This window comes from Pagrus pagrus (assembly GCF_965226575.1).
Source record: "Pagrus pagrus genome assembly, chromosome: 12".
Classification (NCBI taxonomy): Eukaryota; Metazoa; Chordata; class Actinopteri; order Spariformes; family Sparidae; genus Pagrus; species Pagrus pagrus.
In genome coordinates, this window is record NC_140196.1 from 6405848 (window position 1) to 6426918 (window position 21071).

Below are 21071 nucleotides of genomic sequence, written 5' to 3' on the forward strand. Positions count from 1 at the left end.
CGGAGAGGAAGAGGATTTCGGATACGAGCGGGGTTAGAGTGCGTATAGAAAAGAGAAGCAGATGAATGATAGGGGCGCCGGGGAGGAGATGGCGCCAAGAGAGGAGAGGTTAACTAGGGAGGCGAGGAGGATGGAGGGTGTGGGGGGATGAAAGTAGAAGAAGAGATTTCAGGAATACGCCGACTAATACAGGAGTGAGACGAGGGTAAGATTAAGGATTAGGTGGAGGGTGAGCGACTGCGGCGGAGGTGGAGGAGAGAGGGCTTTGTCAGCAGGTGAGAGACAACAGGGAGGGGTGGATGAACTGAGAGTGATAGATAGGGTTAGACCGAGGTCAGGGAGAGATATGAAGGGCCCCGGCAAATCCTACCACACAGGACAGAGGAGGCCAGACGCTGCAACATACGAGGAGCACCTAATGTTGCAGCGGCCGCGTGGCTCCACGCAGAGCAGTATTCCTAGTTAGATTAACGGCAGCAAATTGAGTTTCCGTAAGAGGAGAATTTACTTAACATGCTGCCAATGGTGCCTGAATGAGCCCTGATCTGATTTCTCTTATCGCATTGTTCAATTGAAAAGGGGACGCTGAAAGCTTTTCTATTCGACGTCTATTACGCGGCGTCAGATAGGACGAGGGCAGAGCGGCGCGAAAAAAAAAAGCACACACAAAAAAAAAAAAAAAAGCGGGGCCCTGTATCAGATAGACAGCCATGTTTTCAGATGAGCTATTTATAGCGTAGGAACTGGCAGACAGTAATGTGTTTGAGCAGGTCATTAGCTCAATAAGTGGTTGGAGGAGTCTTTGAATATGTAACTCACCAGAAATGCCTCTTTCGTTTAGTAAAGGCGGTTAAGGGTCGGCCCTAATCTCTGCCTCTCCGTTTCTGCCCTTGTAATGGGTGGTGTCAGGGTGAAGGCTTGCTTATGGGGTGTGCATATTTAAGTGCCGATCACAATGTGGCCCTTCACCTGTGAGGAACATTTTACCTCTCCCCTGGAGCATATATGTTATCCCGCGCTGGTACTTGAAGCGTACGCGTGGTGATATATGTCAGGTTAACAAAGGCTCCTTTCTCATTTAGCCTCCCCACCTGCGTCCTGACACATCGGGGAGGGCCGGGAGCTCGATTGGACTGTAGGAGATATTGACTCTCAGGCCGAGGAGCTTCTGCTGCAGCTTGTCTAAATCTCTGTAAAGCAGACGGGGCCGAATTATGTCCAGACTTCCAGATGTGCGCGTGTGTTTGTGTGCGGAAAGAGAGCAAATAAAATACTCCCGGAGATCCCCCACCCCCCACCCCCAAGGCTACGGATTAACAAGAGGGGGGACATCTATTAAAGCAGCCGTTCCTGATACATTTGCTGTTATTGAATTTTCCTGCATTCCTACTGACCCTTCAATCCTCTTTGTTTAAGTGTTTTCCATTACTGTGGCACACTCCGGGTGTATTATTGCATTAACACTTTTATGTGCCACCAGAACAGTAAAATACTGAGCGCTAAGAAGGAATTAGGCCAGAGCTAAAGTGAAATGAAATTATTAGGGCGTCTGAGAGGGGGGAAAAAAAACTCCTAAAAATGTATCATTGCAGCTCATTTCACGGCTCACTAGAAAAGGAGACTTATTAATACAGAAGCAGTACGCCGAAAACTATTTTCGGTCTGTTTCTTGTCTTAGTTGTTGAGCAGTGGCTCTATTGTTCTGGTATTAGTTCAGTCAGCGCTGGCCTGCCTGAGCTGTTAATCCCAAGTCAGAAGTGCTCTGGCGAAATCAAAAGACCTAATCCTGCATTAGCATGAATTTGTCTTTAATTTTCTTCATGAGGATGTTCTCTCTACATCTGCATGAATTATTGTATGCTTTTCCCTCTCCCCTCATGGCGCGCTGACATTTCCGCCGTCGCTCTAAATGCAGAACGATGAATCACAGATTGAGGAAATATGGCTTTCGTTCGACTCAGCTGACCTTCATGTTTTCTTGGTGTGTGTCTGCAGAGTGCCTACCCCTGTTGAGTGAAGCCCGACTCGAATCTCCGTCGTCTCCGACCAAACCCACGGTGGTGCCATGCCTCTGCCCAGGACGGTTGGAGGTCTAGCCCAGCCCAGGAGGCCTATCCTGGGGCTCCGCCTTAGCTCCTCTCCCCTGTGTCTGCTGCTGCCCCTCGTTATCCTGCTAACCAGCCCTTTGAGCAGCGTGTGTGGACCGCCAGGTATGACTATCTGTCTGTCTGTCTGTCTGTCTATCTACCTAGATATCTAGCTAGCTAGCATTACTTAGCTGTCTGGCTAGCTGTTAAAAGTTTATTTTGAATCTATCTATCTGGCTGGAGGACTGCCTAGCTACCTAGCTCGCTAGCATTACCTAGCTATCTGGCTAGGTGTGAAAAGCTAATTTTCAACCACGTTTTCTACATTGATAATGTACTTTTCAATATATTCGAACCACAAATGCCGGAGTTTCTCTTCATCAATTAATTCAATTCAAATAAAATAAAACTTTATTGGCGTAGCTAGCTAGTTATCTATCTGGCTGCCTGCTATCTTTCTAGCAGTACCTAGCTGTCCGGCGTGGTGTTGAAAAGCTAATTTTCAACCACGTTTTGTACATTGATAATGTACTTTTCAATATATTTGAACCACAAATGTTAGAGTTTATTTCAATTTGTCTATATATCAATTCAATTCAAATCCAAATAAGCTTTATTGGTGTAGCTAACAGTTAGCTAGCGTTACCTAGCTGGATAGATAGCTTATTTTCAACCACACTTTGTACAGTGAGAGTATCTGTCTGTCTGTCAGTCATCTAGATATAGCTCCCTGGCTATACCTTTCTTTCTCCTTCTGTCTCTCACTTGAATGACAGCTGAGATATTGTCAGCAGTAAATGTGATATACAAAGGTGTGAATATATGTGTGTGTGTGTGTATGCTCGTCCTTGTGTGCATGTGCGTGTGCGCGCCTGTTAGTACATCATCTATGGACTGTGGCGTTGTTAATGTGTTTTGATAAGCCGGGAGGTCCCATCAGCATGTTCCTCATCATCTCCTTGATTACAACATTTCCACAGATTTTATGCCTCTGTGATCCACACACATACACCCACACACACACTCACACTCTCTCTCACACACACACAGACACGCTCAGACACACACACAGCTGTCACTGCTCTGAAAATATAACCAAGCTGATTTTTTGGAAAGCGAATACAGGCTAAAGATGCAGATAGATCTTCTCAGGAAATGGAAAATCTACTCAAAAGTATTTTCTATTTTCCATTTGTATAACCAGTATGAGGCCGCGATCCTTTGATAGGACCAACGTCACAACAGAAATATTTTTATATCCACTGAAGAGCGAGAATTACACAACACACAGCATTCGGTTGAAATGTTGTGGGATTGAAGCTCTCTGCCTTCGGACCACCTACAGCGCATCCACTGAGTTTTAACAGGATGTAGTGCACAGCTTGTAAATTAGACTGAAGAAGTGTATTTAAAGGTTTGAAATTGAACCGCCTCCAAACAATTAAACCAAAAATGTTCACTAATTGTAAACAGGGAAGTTTATTCTTAACTGTTGATTGATTTGTGCTCACAACAAATGGGAACGTCTCAGATTGCAGGTGTTTGGCTAAAGTTGGCTGCAAAGTCACACAGAACTCTTAATTACCCAAAGGTAATTACTTATTTGTGAACACAGCAGGGTCACCCTAACAAGGAAAACCACTTTTTCATAAAGACTCCTACGAACAAGAATTCAAATGTAGTTTAAAATCACTTAACTTGTGAAGGAAAATGATGAATTAATCAGATAAAAGGTAACATTCAGTCCTATCAGGGAGATTTGTTTATCTGCCCTGCATGTCTCAAATTGCATCCTCCTTTTTTTGCTAATGACACTTTTCCATTACTGTTTTGAATTTTTATGCAAAACACGTTTAACATCTCCCCTCACAGAACATGATCCACCTTTAACTTTCAAACAAAATAATGCAAATGAAGTCAGTAATAACATACAAATATTTCCCTCCTGCAACTGCACGGCACACTCTCTCATCGTCTTTGTATCGCAGAACCATTTTTTGCTGCACACATTTGTCTTTGAGAGGCAAACAGACTTGACAGCAAAGACACACAAACAGGAAGGGATGCATTATTAAAAGTGGCTCAAAGGCTTGTCAGACCACAGCTGGTTGCACTTAATACTGTTGAGAAATGTTTCTTTAAGGCAGTGGGCAGCGCAACATTTTACCAGGAGGAACAATATTTTCCCGAAAGGAACATTTTTAAAAGGCCAAATTTAACTTTCTTGGTAATAGTGCGACTTGAAGCGGACTCACCTCAGCATACCTTTTTTGTTCACATGACGTGCCGACTACATTATTAGGCTTTACCTGCCGGTCCCAGGCATATCTCGGCACAGCAGTAGTCAGTCAGTCAGTCAGTCAGTCAGATGATTGCAGGTTACAAAGGTGTTTCATTAAAATCCGACCAGTGGTAGATCAATGGCAGACCCGCCTGGGCCAGTGCAGCAGAGTGAAACCTGCGATTAAAGAGACAGAGCTCCTCATTAGTCTCTCATTTTCCAGACAGGTTTCTCGAACCATCCCATCATAACAAGTCTCTGTTGAGTGCAAATCCGTCCGGAGCCAGTGCCTTGCAGGGCTTTTCCCTGGCTTTCACAAGAGGCTTAAGTAGTAACATCGCCAGTGGGGTCGGTTTTGCACGAGGATTGGTGTTGAAGCGCATTTAAGAAAACACAGTTTTGGACTCAACATAAAGCCACTGAAACCCATGTAGAGGCCCCTAAGAAGCAAGAAGAAAATCATTTATAATCCCATAGCCAGGAGAAGATCGTTCCTCAGCCATGTCATTTTTTGGACTTCTGAACATCCACGTACTCATATTGTTGGCAGGGTAAAAGGGCAATTTGCTCAACGCTCTGTGTGTGCCTTTTTTGAGAGCCTAACAGGCAGGAAATATCCTGCTCTTCAGACTCAAAATGGTGGGCATAAATTTTGCTCTGATTGACTATACTGAACCAGCTTTTTGCTTCTTCCTGTTGAGGATTATGGCAAGCATAAAATGAAACCACTTTATTCCTGACATTCAGAGCGGTTCTTTCAGAGGCACAACACAGTGCGGCAGGCGCAGGAGCAGTCTTTTGACATGCCATTATTTCAGTTACTGTCAAGGCATTGTAGTGAAACTGGAAAGCGCCCTGTGTGGCTGTTAGCCAGCAAAGTTAGCAGAAGTGAGAAGTCGTGCAAACAGTTCTTCAGAAACTGGTAGCGATCTTTTGATATGCAGGTTTTCTTCTGTTCCTGCTCCATCACCTCAGTTTTATTCAGGCCTATATAGCCCAATATCACAGTTTACCTCAAGGGGCTTTACAATCTTTACATTATACATTATACCTTTGATTCAAATGAGAGAAAAAAACATGTTTTAACAGAAAAGAAATGAAAGAATCGTCAAGAGGAACAACATATGCTGCTAACTGTCTCCTCTCTGGACAGACACGCCGTAGATGTCGTTTTGTTCTGAGCAGATTCGCATCAGAACATCATGCTCTGTCTTCAGAGCAGAAGTGAATCAACACAGTAGGACCTCACCCACCCAGACTCAGGGGAAGTGGGAGGAGGGATCCAGGTTGCTATGGTAAGGGTCATCCTGACTTCACCCTGATGGATAGCACTGAGGAGGAGTTAAGCTGGGCGCCATGGCAACAGGCCACAGACAGATAGCACGGGGTGGGTGGGTGCATGAAGTTGTTTGATTGATCTGACTCAGCCACAGCGGAAAAATATAGGTTCAGTACTGTTGGCTCAATATCAGACTTGGGAAATTGCTATTTTCTTACAGAGGGCAGCCGCTGCATTTGCGAGTCGCACATCACACCAGCTCTGATTGTTCTCCCCTCCCCCCCCCCCCTCGAGGCCAACGCTGGAAAATTAACACAACTAATGTCGGTGGATTCATTGCGTTCGTTAACATCGACAGAATCTGCGAGTGCAAAGCCTTTATAGGAGAGTGCAGGCACAAAATGACACCTCTGGTATTAATACACTTAAACCAATTACATGCTGTGAATTTGCAGCCAACACTTCTCCTACCTGTGAAACACTCTTGTGTCATGACAGCCTGTGCTGCCTGCAGTACCAGGGTAGCCTGCCCTGGAGGAAGCAGGGAAAAAGACAGAGACAGACAGAGAGAGAGAGAGAGAGATGTTCCTCTGAAGCCCAACCCCATCTTTTATTTATGACCCACAGGAAGTCCTTCAGCACGTCCTCTAGATGATACCCAGGAAGTAAGCACAACACACAGCCGTCAGAGGCACAAGACGGCCCGACCAGTCGCTGACAGCCAAACGGGGCGTGGTCAGCGGGGGGTTGTTGCTGGTTGCGGAGTCACTTTGATGTCCTCTGGGTGAAACTATCAATTTTCATGTTTGTGCTCTTTATTTATGAACTCCCCTCCCTCCCCCCCCCCCCCCCTCTTTTTCCGTCTCTCAGCTCCCCCAAAGTTCACCAAGATTCCCACGGACCAGATCGGAGTGTCAGGGGGTGTTGCATCATTTGTTTGCCAGGCCAGTGGCAGTCCCAAGCCTGTCGTCTACTGGAACAAGAAGGGCAAGAAGGTCAACTCCCAGCGTATCGAGGTGGTTGTCACAGTGCTCAATGGTTACCTCCTACTGTAGCAGCATGAGAAGTACAAAGCCATAAAGATCTGTTAATATTTGAACGTATACGATATAATATACTTACTAGCTTATGCTGTTTATTGCAATATTTATTCTTGCTAAATTAGATATGGCTTTAGATATAAATTCTGTTTTGGATTTTAGATCTGCTATAACCTTGTTTCTTAAATGAGCAGTTCAGCTATTTGTGAAATTCACTTTTTTCTTTCTTGCTGAGAGTTGCTTAGCTTAGCTTAGAATAAAGAATAAAGACTGGTAGCAGGGAGAAACAGCTAGCCGGATTTTGTCCAAAGGTAACAATAAAATCCACCTACCTGCGTCTTTGGAGCTCAATTACAAGTTATAGTTAATTTGTTTATTCTGTAAGGTTGTTGAAACTGTTTCTTGGCAGTCAGATAAAAGCCAGATATTATGTGTAATTAATAAGTAAATAATAAATATTTTTAAAATTTCGGCCAAGTTAGCTGTTTCCCCCACGCTTTCAGTCTTTATGCTAAGCTAAGCTAATTAACTCCCCGCTTAACTTCAGCATTAAAGCACAGACATGAGGATGGAGTCATTCCTCTCAGCTAATTCTCATCAAGAGAGCTCAAAAGTGTGTTTGCCAAAATGAAAATACACATTGCAACAGGAATTCAGAGCAAACTCGCATGTAAAAAGAAAAATGCAGCACATTGCATAATGATTTATTTTCTATCGAATGCACATACTGCTGTCCCGAAGCTACATGCTGTTCAGCAGGCTTCTCCACAGTGCTCTTAATTCCTGCAGCTCAATCCCTTTAGAGGCCTGATTGTGTATCAGTGCGGTAATATGACCTCATAGTTAGAGATCTCAACCAGAGAACCCACATTCAACCCCCCCCCCCCCCCACATGATTGTAAGTATCTACCCTGCTGAAGTGTCTTTGTGCGAGACACTGAATCCCTCCCAGCTCCAGGAAGGCGAGCTGAGCCTGACCTCGTGGAAGCGAGGGCAAGTAAAACAAAGGAATTTCCTTCAGGAGATCGATAAAGTGTTAAACTCTTGTTATCACATTATTGCTCTAAAAGAAGCCAATGCTAAGTTAATGATAAACAAGACAATAATAATCCATGTGTTTGCTGGGCTGTGGCTGATTTGTCTCGTCCTGTGGCTGTTCAGACCGTAGAGTTTGATGAAGGTGCAGGTGCCGTGCTGAGGATCCAACCGCTCAGAGCACCCCGAGATGAGAACATCTACGAGTGTGTGGCACGCAACAGTGAAGGAGAGGTGTCCGTCACTGCAAAGCTGGCCATTATCAGAGGTGAGTCACACAAAAAACGCACACACACACACCTATCTCCATCCTTTTCCGCTTGAGTGGTGCTTTCCTCTCACGTGCATACACCTGATTTCAGCCGTCGTCCCCAGTTCCCTGTGCTGTCAGTAGTCGATGTGACAATAGAGCCATGCCACACCCTGCCTCCACAGCAGGCTGCAGTCAACTGTTCTTTTTATAGTCCCTCTCGAGTGCGACCGAGCGTGATCTGGCCGCAGACAGGGCCAGCTAGCGTGCAAGCTGAAGGGTGTTTTAGCATCCCAGTTTGCTGTAATCACTGCGCTTCCCAGCTACAGGGTGTTAATCTAATGTACCCTGCCTCCTTGGAGGGAAACGTATCTAATGTGCTGCTCCAACATGCGATGAAGTAAAGTTGCAGCATGTGGCTGCGAGCCTGGGATCTGGGAGCTGGCCGTTCGCCCAGCACAGCAGGAAAGGACGAAGGAATAGAGGGATGGCTGCACGGGCTGTTACTACATGAAGAAAAATCAGGGGATTAGGCCTCCGTTTGGCAGACAACCTATTTCTGCCAGGGGACATTGAGGAAGAGGAGGAACGAGGGAGGAAGAGGTGGAGGGGGGAGGTGAGAAGGAGTGCGATGGAGGGCGAGTAGGTGGGGATGACTTGATAACACAACAGGATGGCGTGAAACAATAGAGACGAAATGTCAGAGGAGTAGTGGAGGGGGTGTAGAAGTGGAGGAGATGGATGAGGATTGTGGAGTTGGCAGGGCTGTGTGGTAAGCAGAAGGCTGGTAGCCCAGGGAATAGACTCCTGTCCATCTGTTCCCCGGCCCATCATCTCTGCACACACAGCCCCAATCTAAAGCACATTACCACATAAAGTACACCTCGAGGGCGAGCCTCGCAGCGTGTGTGGCCGCCTGTGCCCGTCCCGGTTTGTGTAAACTTTTCTCTTACCGAGATCTGTGTGCTATGACGTCCCCTGTTCCCTCTGTGACAATAGAATCAGCTTTCTTTGATTCTTCCTAATCTGCTGATGTGCTCTGTGCCGTAAATAGAAAACAGGACCTTGATGAATGAAACAGCATTCGACCCAAAGCACCAACCAGACTCAGAGCTGTTAGTAGCATAATAATTTCATTTCTCAAACACTGGATAAGGATGCAGAGACGGGTTGCCACTGAGCATGATGGGTAATGTGATATATACTGGTTAGGCAGTATGGAAGATTTTCTTTATGGTGTTGGATGTCCCTTTAATATCGCTGGGTGTGTTACGTTACCACGGGCCATGTTGCAAATCAATGAGCGGGACGGTTTTATGGCAATTTTATGGATTTTCATTAGATTTTAAGATCAGTATCATTAAACTATCTCAATATTTTAGTCATTTAATTCACTGGCTTTGCCAAACAACATACATTACTTTCTGAGCAATTTCTATAGATTTTCCAGAAACATTACTTTATCACACTATATATATAATGATCCGTGATAGAGGATTTTGTCTATATTACCTATTGATTCCTATTTAAGCGTTTTCTAAGATATCCTCAGAGATACATGAGTGTCCTTGAAAATTTAACAAAGTTTATATTCTGGCTACAAATTTCAGTGATTTCAGCTTTTGTTTCTGAGAAGTCATGTTTCTTTCTTTCCACTTGGCATGACTAATGCTTCTAAATATTACAAAACCCATAAGCCTCAGCAGCAATCGCTCTGGAGGAGAAGCCAGTCAGAGGTGCGAATTTAAGCGTTGCCAATTCAGAAACACTTTATCATCACAATTGGGGAAAAAATAAACAAAATGCACTTATTGTCACACAATTTAATCGAAACTGGTCCAGAATTTAAAAGTTAACTGTAAAGTAAATAAACTCCTAAAACTTAAGCCTTAACTCTAGTTTAGTTTCTGTTTGCTTACCTTGCGAGGCAGCTGGATCTCGGCTCAGGCTCCAAGCTACGTGTTCGTGGCCGAACCACAGTGGTTTGGTTCCGACCAATCAGCATTGGTGAGATTTGGATGAGACGACAGCGAAGAGCCGACTGCTCATTCAGCGGCTTCCTAAGCGGTTAGCTAGATGCTGTTATAGCATCGGTCATATCAGAACTTGAAGGTATATTTCATTGAAAGAAGAGCAAAGGCCAGCACCAAAAGTTCATATCATATGGTTAGTTGATCTGATCGGTTGAAATGAGCCTGGGATAGATGGTTCTTCCAATCACCTGCTAAGTATTTTGAAGAAGTGCCGGCCATTTTCCAAACAGTTACCAAGGACGCCTTCTCAGACGGTTCTGTATGACAAACTAAACTAAATTCAATACTGAGATTTGGATGTTCATCACCAAGAAGCTTACAGTTGACTTCTCTCTACTTACATTATGATTTTTCTATAAAAAGACTGATGACTTTCTTTTTTTTCATCAAACAACCATCTGTCCCCATCTGCCCGCTGCGGGCCTTCAGACATGCAGCCATGCGGCCGTGGAGCGCCACGCCGCGGGGCGCTCTATCTGGACAGCCCAGTTGGGAACATAAGGGAAGCGGGCAGCGCTTCACGGCGCAAACGCCTCCCGGCGGTATGCCCCTTGGTGACGCAATAACTTTTTGTGCGGATTAATTTTTGAAAATTCATTGGCCAACGAAGCGATAAGACTCAACTGCCTTGACCAATGGTTAAACACTTACTCAGTCACGGACAAATGCATTTGTAGGGCCGGCTCTACTTTCCCAGTCCAGCCAAAAAGTATTACTCATTACTTCTGACTATTTAACAGTATGTCTTCAAAGCCACACACCCCTGCAGATGACTCTACAGTATGCTGAGTGATATTCTGTAAGATAGATCATGTCAGAAAGCACAAAAGTTGGCAAAAAATACGTTTGGGTCGGTCTTTTTCGCAACGCTTCGTTGGAGAAAACGTCCACCAGCCACTGGAGTAGAAAGGATGCTTTCCATTACTGACAGAACCACTGAAAAGTCTTTTCATCCCCTGATGTGTTTCATCTCATCATTTTGTCTAATGGTTGACCGACACTAATAGCAGTGTTGTACAGTGCGAGGGGCCTGTGGTTGGCCACAGGATATGGGCTGCAGCTCCAGCCTGCCTAATGGATGGAGACGTAGTAGGTTATGGTCGGGGGGAGATCATTCTTTTTGTGCCTTCAACATCATCATCACCGACAGCCTTCCCATCACATTACCTGCTCCTCTTCCTCCTCTGACTCTATCTTTATACACTTGACTCCGGCAGCCTTTTCTCTCCGGCCCACAGCGATGTCCGTTTCTAATTTCTTCTCTCTTGTTTTATTCATTCTTTCATTTTCTCTGCCATCTATTCTGCCTGACCCTCACTGTCTATCCGGACTCTGTCTCCTCTCCTCCCTTTGCATTTTTACAGGCTCTCTGCTTCTCACCCCCTCCTCACCCGCCCCATCCCTTTTCCAGCCCAACTGCTCTTTTCTATGGACACTGCAGTTGTGTTGTTCCGCCTTCAGGAGATGTGAATATCTGCAGCTCTGCATGTTTGAAAACCTCTGGTGGGCGAGATATTCTCATCACTGCAACTCTGTATATATGTGCGCGCTTGTACGTATGTGTGTGTGCATGCACAACCCATCATCACGATTGTGTATGTGGGTGAATACATGCACATGGATTTCTTTGTTTAGGGGTGTGTGCATGTGCATGTCTGTGTGTGTAGGGCTGGTTTGTGCAGAGTAATCCTGATTATACTCACCTGCCAGTGTCCCATTTTAGGAGAAAGGGAGGCAAGGGATGGGGGAGGAAGAGGGTGAGAGCGAGAGAGAGAGAGAGAGGAGGGGGAGGAGAGATGTTCTGCCACCACGGCAAACACCCTTCAAATGAACAACAGAGTCAGATCAGTGATTCCCCCCAGGCGTCTGCTGCATTGGCAGGCCGGCGGCTCAAGCAGCATTTCGGTCTGAAAACAACTGAGAGTATCAACTCACCCTGCAAGAGGATTACACTCCTTGAGTGGAGAACCGGCTCTTTCGTCATATATATACCACTGTCATCTTCACTGTCTCTATTCCCTTCTTCCTTTTTTCTTTTCCATGCAGTCTTTTCTTCATGCATGTTTGTACGTAACACACTGTTATGTGTCATCATCGTGTTTAGTCTCCGGCTGCTCGATCTGTGAGGGAAGTCAGGCCGGTGGGGACACATGTGGGTTTTTTTTGGCGGGATTGATCTACGATGCTAAGTCCGAGTCTGCATTGTATTGTGATCTATTATCATAAAGGTCCATTAGCATTTAAAGTGCTCCCCTTCAGCCCTCCTGCAGTCTATGGGAGTCAAAGCATTACAGCCTCTGAAGACTGCTGAGCGCTGGCAGATTAATCCTGAATCAGGCTCCCCGAGATCGGCTTTTATTCAGGCTTCTTTCATGCACATGGCCGTTCCCCGCTGAAATGAACTGAAAGATGAATAGGCAACCTGTTTCTTAACCGGGACAAATGATGATTTTCTGTCAGAGAGCGAGTGTTTGTGTGCGTGCATTGCTGTGTTTGGGTGGCTGACGGAAATACAAAGAGAGACAGGAAGAGAAAACCTGGATTCATGTTTGTTTGTTTGCATCATATGCATTGTGTGTTTGACTTTGTGTGTGTGCCTGTATCTCCTAGTATTAGTGTGTGTGTGTGTGTGTGTGTGTGTGTGTGTGTGTGTGTGTGTGTGTGTGTGTGTGTGTGTGTGTGTGTGTGTGTGTGTGTGTGTGTGTGTGTGTGTGTGTGTGTGCTTTCGCGCGGGTGCATGAATTGCATATTTGCCCAGATTCGTTTGGCTCCACCGACTAGTTTTGGGCACAGGGCCTGATTGCCCTTCTGCAAACATAACCAGGCCAAAATTTACGCTCTCAACCTCTTGATACACACAAATACACACAAACACAAAGCTCCAGGGAACAATGCTGGTCGGTCAGTGCCAATGTTCCCCCCAAACGCTGTTGACACACGCAGTGTTTATGCACACATGGCGCATTTTTCCATAGGCTGTCTTATCAATTTAACCAGGAGATGAAGAATAAGCGGTACTTTTGCGCAGCAGTGTTTGTGTTTGATAAATGATTCATTTGGTGAAAAGTGTGATCAAGGCCATGCCCGCAGTATCTATTTCAAGCAGCCGCTGACTCATCCAGGAGCCGGGCTGAATACCTGTAGCTCTCTATTCTCCTCTCCAGTGAACTGTACTTCGGTGTCCAGTACGGCTCTGAGTCTGCTGCTCTGTCTGTACCTGCAGAACAGAAGGTGTCTGTCTGCCTCTGTCTGTATATATCTGGAATATATTATCACCGGTTAGATGTTTGCATTCATTTACAGTAAAATAACGCCGCATGTAGAGGAGAGGACGAGAAAGGTGTGAGGATTTCAGATAACAACTAATAGATTAATCAAGGAAACGATCCGACAGATTAATCAACTATGAAACAAATGGTTAGTTACAGCCTCGGCCATGCTACTAAGAATAACAAGCAATTTGGGGACATCACCTTGGTCCCAGTGATTTTTCACTATTTTGTCTCTTTGTATTTACAAATTAAACAATTGACCGAATAGATTAAGACATTAATCTTATTAAGACTTATTTCCATGGTGGATGTTTATGTCCAGGTTCCTGTGTGCAACATGCTAAGAGCTGCAACAATTTAGCATTTAATCAATTAGTTGTCAACTATTCATTAATTTGCAGCTATTTTGATAATCGATTAATCAGTTTAAGCACATTTTTAAGAAAAAAAGTAATTTCTTTGATTCCAGATTCTTTAATGTGAATATTTTCTGGTGTGCTCCTCTATGATAGGAAACTGAATGTGTTTGGGTTGTTGACAAAAGATCAACCTTTTTCTCCATTTTCTGTCATTTTATAGACCAAATGATTAAAAGAGTAGTCAAAAAAATAATTGACAGATTAATCGACAATGAAAAATAATTGTAAGATTCAGCCTCAGCCACTACGAATAACAAACAAATGAACTAAGATGATGTCGAAGCACAAAAGCTAAAACATCTGCTGATTTTCAGCTGTACATGTGAGCTGACACTCTGGTCCCAGAGACTTTCACTGCTCACTGTTTTTGTTTCTATTTATAAACCGAACCATGAACAGAACAAAGGACATTCATCTTGATAACGATCAGTTATTTTTCAACTTCCATCCTCTCATATGTTGAAAATAGCCTCCTTATTAATTTGTTAATTAAACATCTTTGGGGTTTTTAACAGTTGGTCACTTGTCAGATACATCACCGCGGGCTCTTGGGATTCGTGACGGCCATTTTTTCCCCCCAATTATTAAGACATTTTATGGACTATTAGTTTCCGCCATGAACAACAAAAACATTAATTTTATATTTCTTTAGAATAAATTTGTTTTCCTACAGCGAGGCGATATCTAAATCAGCTCATGTCTCTGCCTGGTTCCCCCTCTCCTCTCCAGCTTCAGTCCAAGGTCCACCTACACTCTCTATCTGCAGCATTGATAAAGACCTGACTGGAATACAGAGTCCGACCCCCTACAAACACACACACACAGGATTAGACACACACACACGTACAAGCACACGCCCCGAGCCCGCTGCAGTGGCGTGCTCTAATTAACAGCCAGGGAGTCCATGTAGTTGCAGCCGGCGGGGTGATAAAAAGACCATCTGAACCCTCTCAGGAGAGGGGTGGGGTTGGGGGAGGGCAGAGGGGGAGCAGATGTAAGCCTACCATATTCCTCGCCTCGGGGGAGCTCGCCTCCTGACCTCCCCATCGATCCCCACCCCCTTCCGTTCTCTTCCTCCATTTTTCGTCAATGGCCGTACCAGTGGTCTCCATTCAGATGGATCATTAGCATTGATCAGTCGTGGACGGTGGAAGGGGAGGTAGTTGGAGGCAGGAGGGAGGGTGAGAGGGGGGGTAGTCAAAGTGGTCCCCTCCCTCCACTTTGGGGTCCCCGTTGGCTGATATCAGAAGGTTGATATGAGCCCTTAACGCCCACCTGCGCTCTAACCGCAGACTCAACGTCGCCGCCACCTCCGAGCTTTGATTCGCTCTCCTGTCTTTTGTGGCATTTTCTCGTCTCCTTCCTCATCTCAAACGCGCCATCAGCGGCGGCGGCTTGACATTCCAATCTGACGACTGTGGTAAAGAGGGGAAGAAGAGAGCGATAGATCCTATCTCCACTCAGCCTCTCATCCCCGGCGCAGAGCGCGTGGAAACAGATGGTACACGTCTGTCATGCGGTTAGGTAGCAGGGGGCCCGGAGGAGGAGAGCAGCGCAGGAAAAGACACACAGACAGTTGACGTGGCCACGCTCTGCGTCTCGGACTGTGTTTGGCTCCAGATTTTGTCAGCGCTGCCCGGTTTGAGCGAGCTAACTTTTAGGGGGGATTTGTTGTGCTTTGACAATCAAGAGTCTCCTGTGGGTTTGATTTATTAGCCGCGGAAATTGCCATCATGATAATTGCTTTGCTGCTGTAGGAAAAGGAGAATATATAATTATAGTCCCAGGTATGGAGGAGGTGTCGGTGTGTATGTGCGAGAGAGATGGAGTGGTTAAAAGGGTAAGGAGAGGAGGAAGCAGGAAGCCTGATGGATGCTTGATTACGTGTCTGGCCATCTGGACTGTTGTCACCGAGCTGCTTAATCCCATTCACCAGTGAAAGTGTGTGAAAGTGTTTGTGTGTGTGTGAAATGGAAAGCAACTGCTTTTCTGCGTGCACAGGCCCTCATTTTCCTGGATGTGTGTGTGTGTGTGTGTGTGTGCATTATTCCACATGTCGCACAAATCTGCGAAGATGCTAATAAGAACATCCCTATAGAAACAAATATGTACACGCGCACAAACAACACACACTTATCCACTGCCCCCCCCACCCCAGCGTAATCAGACATATCCAGACACATCCCAGATCGGCCTCTCTAATCGTTGGTACATTTTAACAATTACTGCTAACAAGTCCTTATTACCCCCAGTGCCCTGCCCCTCCTCTTGATCCCAGCTTCTAATTGCTGCTGCTGTTTCTGAGCAGCTCTCTGCATAGTTATTAGACAGGAATCATTACCACCACGGAGCCACACCACGGAAAACTCACAGTTCACTGCCACTGCCACCAAACACCTGTGTTTCGAGGTTAAGAGTGTACTGCATGTGTGTACGCGTGGCTGTGTTTATCGTGTGTGTGTGTGTCGGCACTTAAGTAACTCCTGCTGACTGGGCGGTATGTTTATACTCCTGTAGAAGCGACCTGTCACACGCACACACACACACGCACACACACACACGAAACCATAGATGTGTTTCTGCCCGCCTACCAGATCACCTGATGACAAGCTAGCTGTAGGAACGAACACATGGCTTTGATGAGGATGGGTATAGTGGCTCTGCTGTCCTCGCCAGTATCTCTACTCTCAAGCGTCTGCAGATGTTAAAGGCGGAGGAACAGTGGCTCTCACATCACTGTCTGTGTGTGAGCGAGAGGGAAAGTAAGGAATGAATGCATGGCAGGGCTGACTCTGCCTCTGTGCAGGCAGATAAACCAGTCGCTTGTGTTTAGAAAAACTGCAGATCAACTGCCCCGAAAAATAAGGAGTGCACACAATTGTTCATTATTGTCCCGATGGATTTGCTCCAGAATAAAGTATGAGCAAGCCTCACATCATCTAAACCACTCTGATCCCCAACCCCCAGCCCTCTGTCTCTCCTCATCGCTTTATCTTTATCTCTTTATAGCCGTGCTAGCAGCGTGGATGGCAGTGCGAGTCTGTCAGTCAGTTGGACGGTCAGCGGTCCACAGCTTTGGTCCAGAATAAATTTGAACAGAAAACCTTGTACGTACATTCATGTTTCCCTGGCGATGAATCCCGATGACGTTGAGGTTGACATTTGTGGCTTTGAGTGAAATATCTTGACAACTGTTTGATGTATTGCCATGAAATCCAGTCCAGATATTCATATTCCTTCTCTGGATCATTTGTTATAATGTAGGTGATCACTTAAAGATATAATGTGTCACATTTCAACATTAAAGTGTCTAAAATGACGACGCCTTTGGTAAACGTTTTGTTGAGTCGTGTATGGATGCTGCGTTCCACTTACCTGCTGGGAATGACATCATATCCAAGATGGCTGTTTTCCAGTACAACAAGTTGGGATGTTGCTATGGTGGTTGTTTAACAATGAAGACAACATCTCCCACGATCCCACACTACTTTACGACATCATCAAACTCCATCTCTGTTTTCATTGTTCTGATCGAGACCCTTACTGGTAGAAATTACATACTGTGCATACCTGCAAAGCTAACGGCATCCCATCAGTTTCAGCTGTTCCAGCATGCTACCTAGCAAATGTTAGCATGCTAGAACGCTAAATTAAGATGGTAAACATTACATCTGCTGAGCATATGCATCTTAGCGTTTTGTCGTGAGCATGTTAACACACGCTAATGTTAGCATTTAGCTCAAAGTATAGCTGTGCCTACAAGCCACACAGCCACCAGCATAGCTTTAGGCTCTTAGACTTGTCTCAAAGGGCCACTTTTGACTTTCGAATGCTGCTAGCATCTGTAAATCCTGAATCCTTTCTTTCTTTGTGTGTCTGCTTCCAGAGGACCTGTTGCCATTTGGTTTCCCCAGTATAGACATGGGTCCCCAGCTGAAGGTGGTGGAGCGGACAAGGACGGCCACCATGCTGTGTGCAGCCAGCGGCATCCCCGACCCAGAGATCTCCTGGTTCAAAGACTTCCTGCCCATTGACCCCAGCTCCAGCCAGGGTCGCATCAAACAGCTCCGATCAGGTGAGATGGCCGAGTTATTGTCAGATTATTTCATTTGAAAATGAGTAAACAAACAGGGCATCTAAAGCTTAGCATCGCTATCAGGTAAAATCCCTGTTGCTCTAAATTTGGTGATTATCATGTTTTAATTAGGATTGAGGGATTACATGCTCCTCTCTGAGTTTATCTGCATCCTTTGGGGGGGTAAAACCTTTTTAAAGCCAAATTCATAAAAGGCTAATTGTGCCATCCTTAAGCCAAGGCAGAAAAATGCTGCTTTTATTAACATTTGGGAGAAAAGATTATAAAAAGACAACACTTTAAGGGCACAAATGTCCTTCCATTGTGGAGCGTAAAGGTCAAAAACCATGTGCGCATGTGATTTGAAAAAAACAAAAGGTCTCGTATACTTATCACAAGTGGGCTGAAAAAGTTCACACAATTATAAAGTAAATCCACTTTGAAATATAAACTTAATCTAATAATCAATCTACCCCAAAACAACCATGAGTCTCTTTTTGTCAGATCTCAAAATCAATAGCAACAGAATATGGGAGTTTCTGCACATTACTGATGATCCTCTTATCATCTGACCCGCCCCGTCTAAAATTGTGTGAAATGAGCTCAGTGTCTTCAAATCTGAATGTAAGATCACTTTGCCAGAGTCATTAGCAAGGACGAGTAGGAGGGAAGTTTTCCACGCTGCTAGGAGAGAGGAATGTGTGTGTGTGTGTGTGTGTGTGTGTGTGTGTGTGTGCAGACAGATCGAGCGGTGAATGCAGAAGGATCACATCTTGCGCTTAAGACAGTTTGTTCAGCTTTGTTTATGCTCTTCTGTATAGATGATACAGTGTCTCCTGGAGTAGGCAGACGCGTATTTTTCTCAGCGCGTTCTCACTCGGTCGTCCTCAGGGGGAGTGAAAGTGATGGTGAGGCGAAACCATTTTGTTGTTGCTTCATCCATATTCTCTGTGCTCCTCCGTCCTGCCAGCGCGGATAGCTCCCCGCTGTCAGCCAATATCCTTCACTGATCGCTACTGCCCCCCCGTCAACCCTGTGTCTGTGTCTCCATTTGCAGCGTTTGCCTTGATGCTGTTTGAACTAATCAAACTTCAGGAGTCTCACACTTACACATTATCTTTAGTCACTTACTGTTGCTACTGAATTGACAATACCGTGTGGATTTGATCAGGAATAGCTGGCTAGATGCTTATTGCAGAAACACATGAAAGGCTCTTAAACATACCATAACATTATGCAAAGCTACATTCATCCCAGGCAAAGGAGGACAAATAAATGAAGAGGCAAAATTGAAATGTAAGATTTGGCTGATGCTTTCTGTATTGAAGCAACAGAGGTTAGATTTATTCTTTATTGTTTGTAATTTCACTTTTACAGAGGAAAAGCTTTCAGGATAACGACTTATTGTTTGGCAAATATAATGATATTACGGGTAAAGGGTTTGGCCCGGCTTCCTGGAATGTTCTCAAATCCAATAAAGAGCAGGACAGAGTCGCTAACGTTAGCCCAAACTCTGATACAGTAGCGTCAGTGTTTGGCTCTCACACAGCGGGGTAATACCATGCAGTCCTAAATGGGGCTTTTTTTTTCCTGACAAAATAAGATAACACATTAGCTAATGACGTGCTCCATGGTCTTGGAATTAACAGTGCATTAGTGTTACTCTTGGTAGTAAGCTGATGACTTGAGCCTGACAACCATGCTAATGTTAAGCACACTGTTTTAATCAGTTCTTTATGATTTTGCTCTGAAAACGAAGCCCTTAAAACTCTCACGTACAGTGTGCGGAGAAATCCGAAGCTTGTCAGGCCTGCAATGCGCCGGTGTGAAACAGTGGATGTTGTGATATACACGGTACCTGAAGTGTAATTGCCTCTGTGTAAAATACTCCGCAGTGGGTGTGGGAGGAATTTGGTGTAGGACCAGATTCACTGCTGCATGGAGGCAGGTGAGACAATAGATCTACTTAAAAACCAAAAAAAGCCTTTTGCAGTCCATTGGAAACATGAGAAGGATGCCAGAGGCGGCGGCGTAGTGATTGTTTATAGATCCCTAATTACGATAAACACTATGCAAATGTTTTTCTATTCACTGCTTATAATTTATGAAAAAGCGTTGGTGGCCTTGCAGCTACAAAATAACAAAGAAACTCCCTCACAACGCTCCATGCATCTCTAAAACAATAGTTTTTGTTTACTATTTTCCCTCTTAGTAGTTTCTCATTGGTGCGCAGAGCAACGAACACTTATTATGGTGGCCTTAAAATTGTAAATAATTTAAGTATCTATCATAACAAGTTGCACTTCATCGCTCCGAGGCTCGTTTTGTCCCCTGTACGCTGTCACGCGGAGACATGACACTGATTCACCGGTACAGAGCGTTAGGCCACATATCACATCAATGAAACAGTAGCAAGACAAATGGCTCTGTGAGATTCACCGCTGGGTTTAATAGGATTTCAAATCACCAGAAGCATCACAAAGCCGAACAACAAAATGCACTGTATAATGAACCGAACACTGCAGCGAAATGACTTGGAGGAAATCAATTACACCTGAGCTAGGCACAAAATAGCACGGAGATGTGTTATGGATGAAACACTCCTTTAAGATCTGTTTAATGGGGGCGCCTTCCAAGCAATGCCTCTGATTTAGTGGACGGCTGCCAGCTCTCGTTGGAGCGAAGCCAGGGATCTGTTTTGGGCCACAAACAGTGTTTTCTCTCCGTCTTTTCCTTTTCTTTCTCTGATGGGTGTTGGAAATATTTTTATGGCCCATATGGGTCAGGATGAAAAATGATATCGGGAATGACTTCACTCGAAATCCCACAAACGACGACTCTTAGCCGTTTCACAGCACACAATTATCCATCATCTGCAGGTAACTGTCCAAATGGTGGCCGTTGACAGTCATGAGCGCCACGCGTGCACACCTAAAGCCCGCATGCACGCGCCATCGGCTTCCTGAGGGGAGAAACATATGGCGCAGTATAGAGCTGAACTTCTCCTGACATCTTTATACCTCAACCAAGGCATCCATCTATTTTTCCACACCATCTGCTGCACCGGTTTAGATGTACGTGAGGAGAACGGTGACAAGCTATCTGCCCATCGCTGACATTTGGGACCGAGATCTGGAGAGTTTACTTGAGCACTTAAGAGCCTTCGTAGACCTACGCTCTAACAGATGGCATGCAATATGGACCCTGAGGTTGACTGCTGGGTAATGGATGGACCTGTCTTGGCCAAGAACTGTGATCTGATCAAAGGTTGTGCTTATGCTAACGGTCACATTTTGGGTC

At 45.1% G+C, this 21071-nt stretch overlaps 1 protein-coding gene across 1 annotated transcript in view; it reads left to right on the top strand.

Moving 5' to 3' along the window:
* Positions 1 to 21071, top strand: part of LOC311266647 (receptor-type tyrosine-protein phosphatase S-like) — a 74625-nt gene that overhangs the window by 14189 nt on the left and 39365 nt on the right. Inside the window, exons 2-5 of the mRNA XM_084369093.1 lie at positions 1996 to 2210; positions 6518 to 6663; positions 7849 to 7990; positions 17583 to 17771. Of these exons, the coding sequence (XP_084225219.1) occupies positions 2066 to 2210; positions 6518 to 6663; positions 7849 to 7990; positions 17583 to 17771 (622 nt within the window). The 5' untranslated portion in view covers positions 1996 to 2065. The remainder of the gene's footprint in view (positions 1 to 1995; positions 2211 to 6517; positions 6664 to 7848; positions 7991 to 17582; positions 17772 to 21071) is intronic.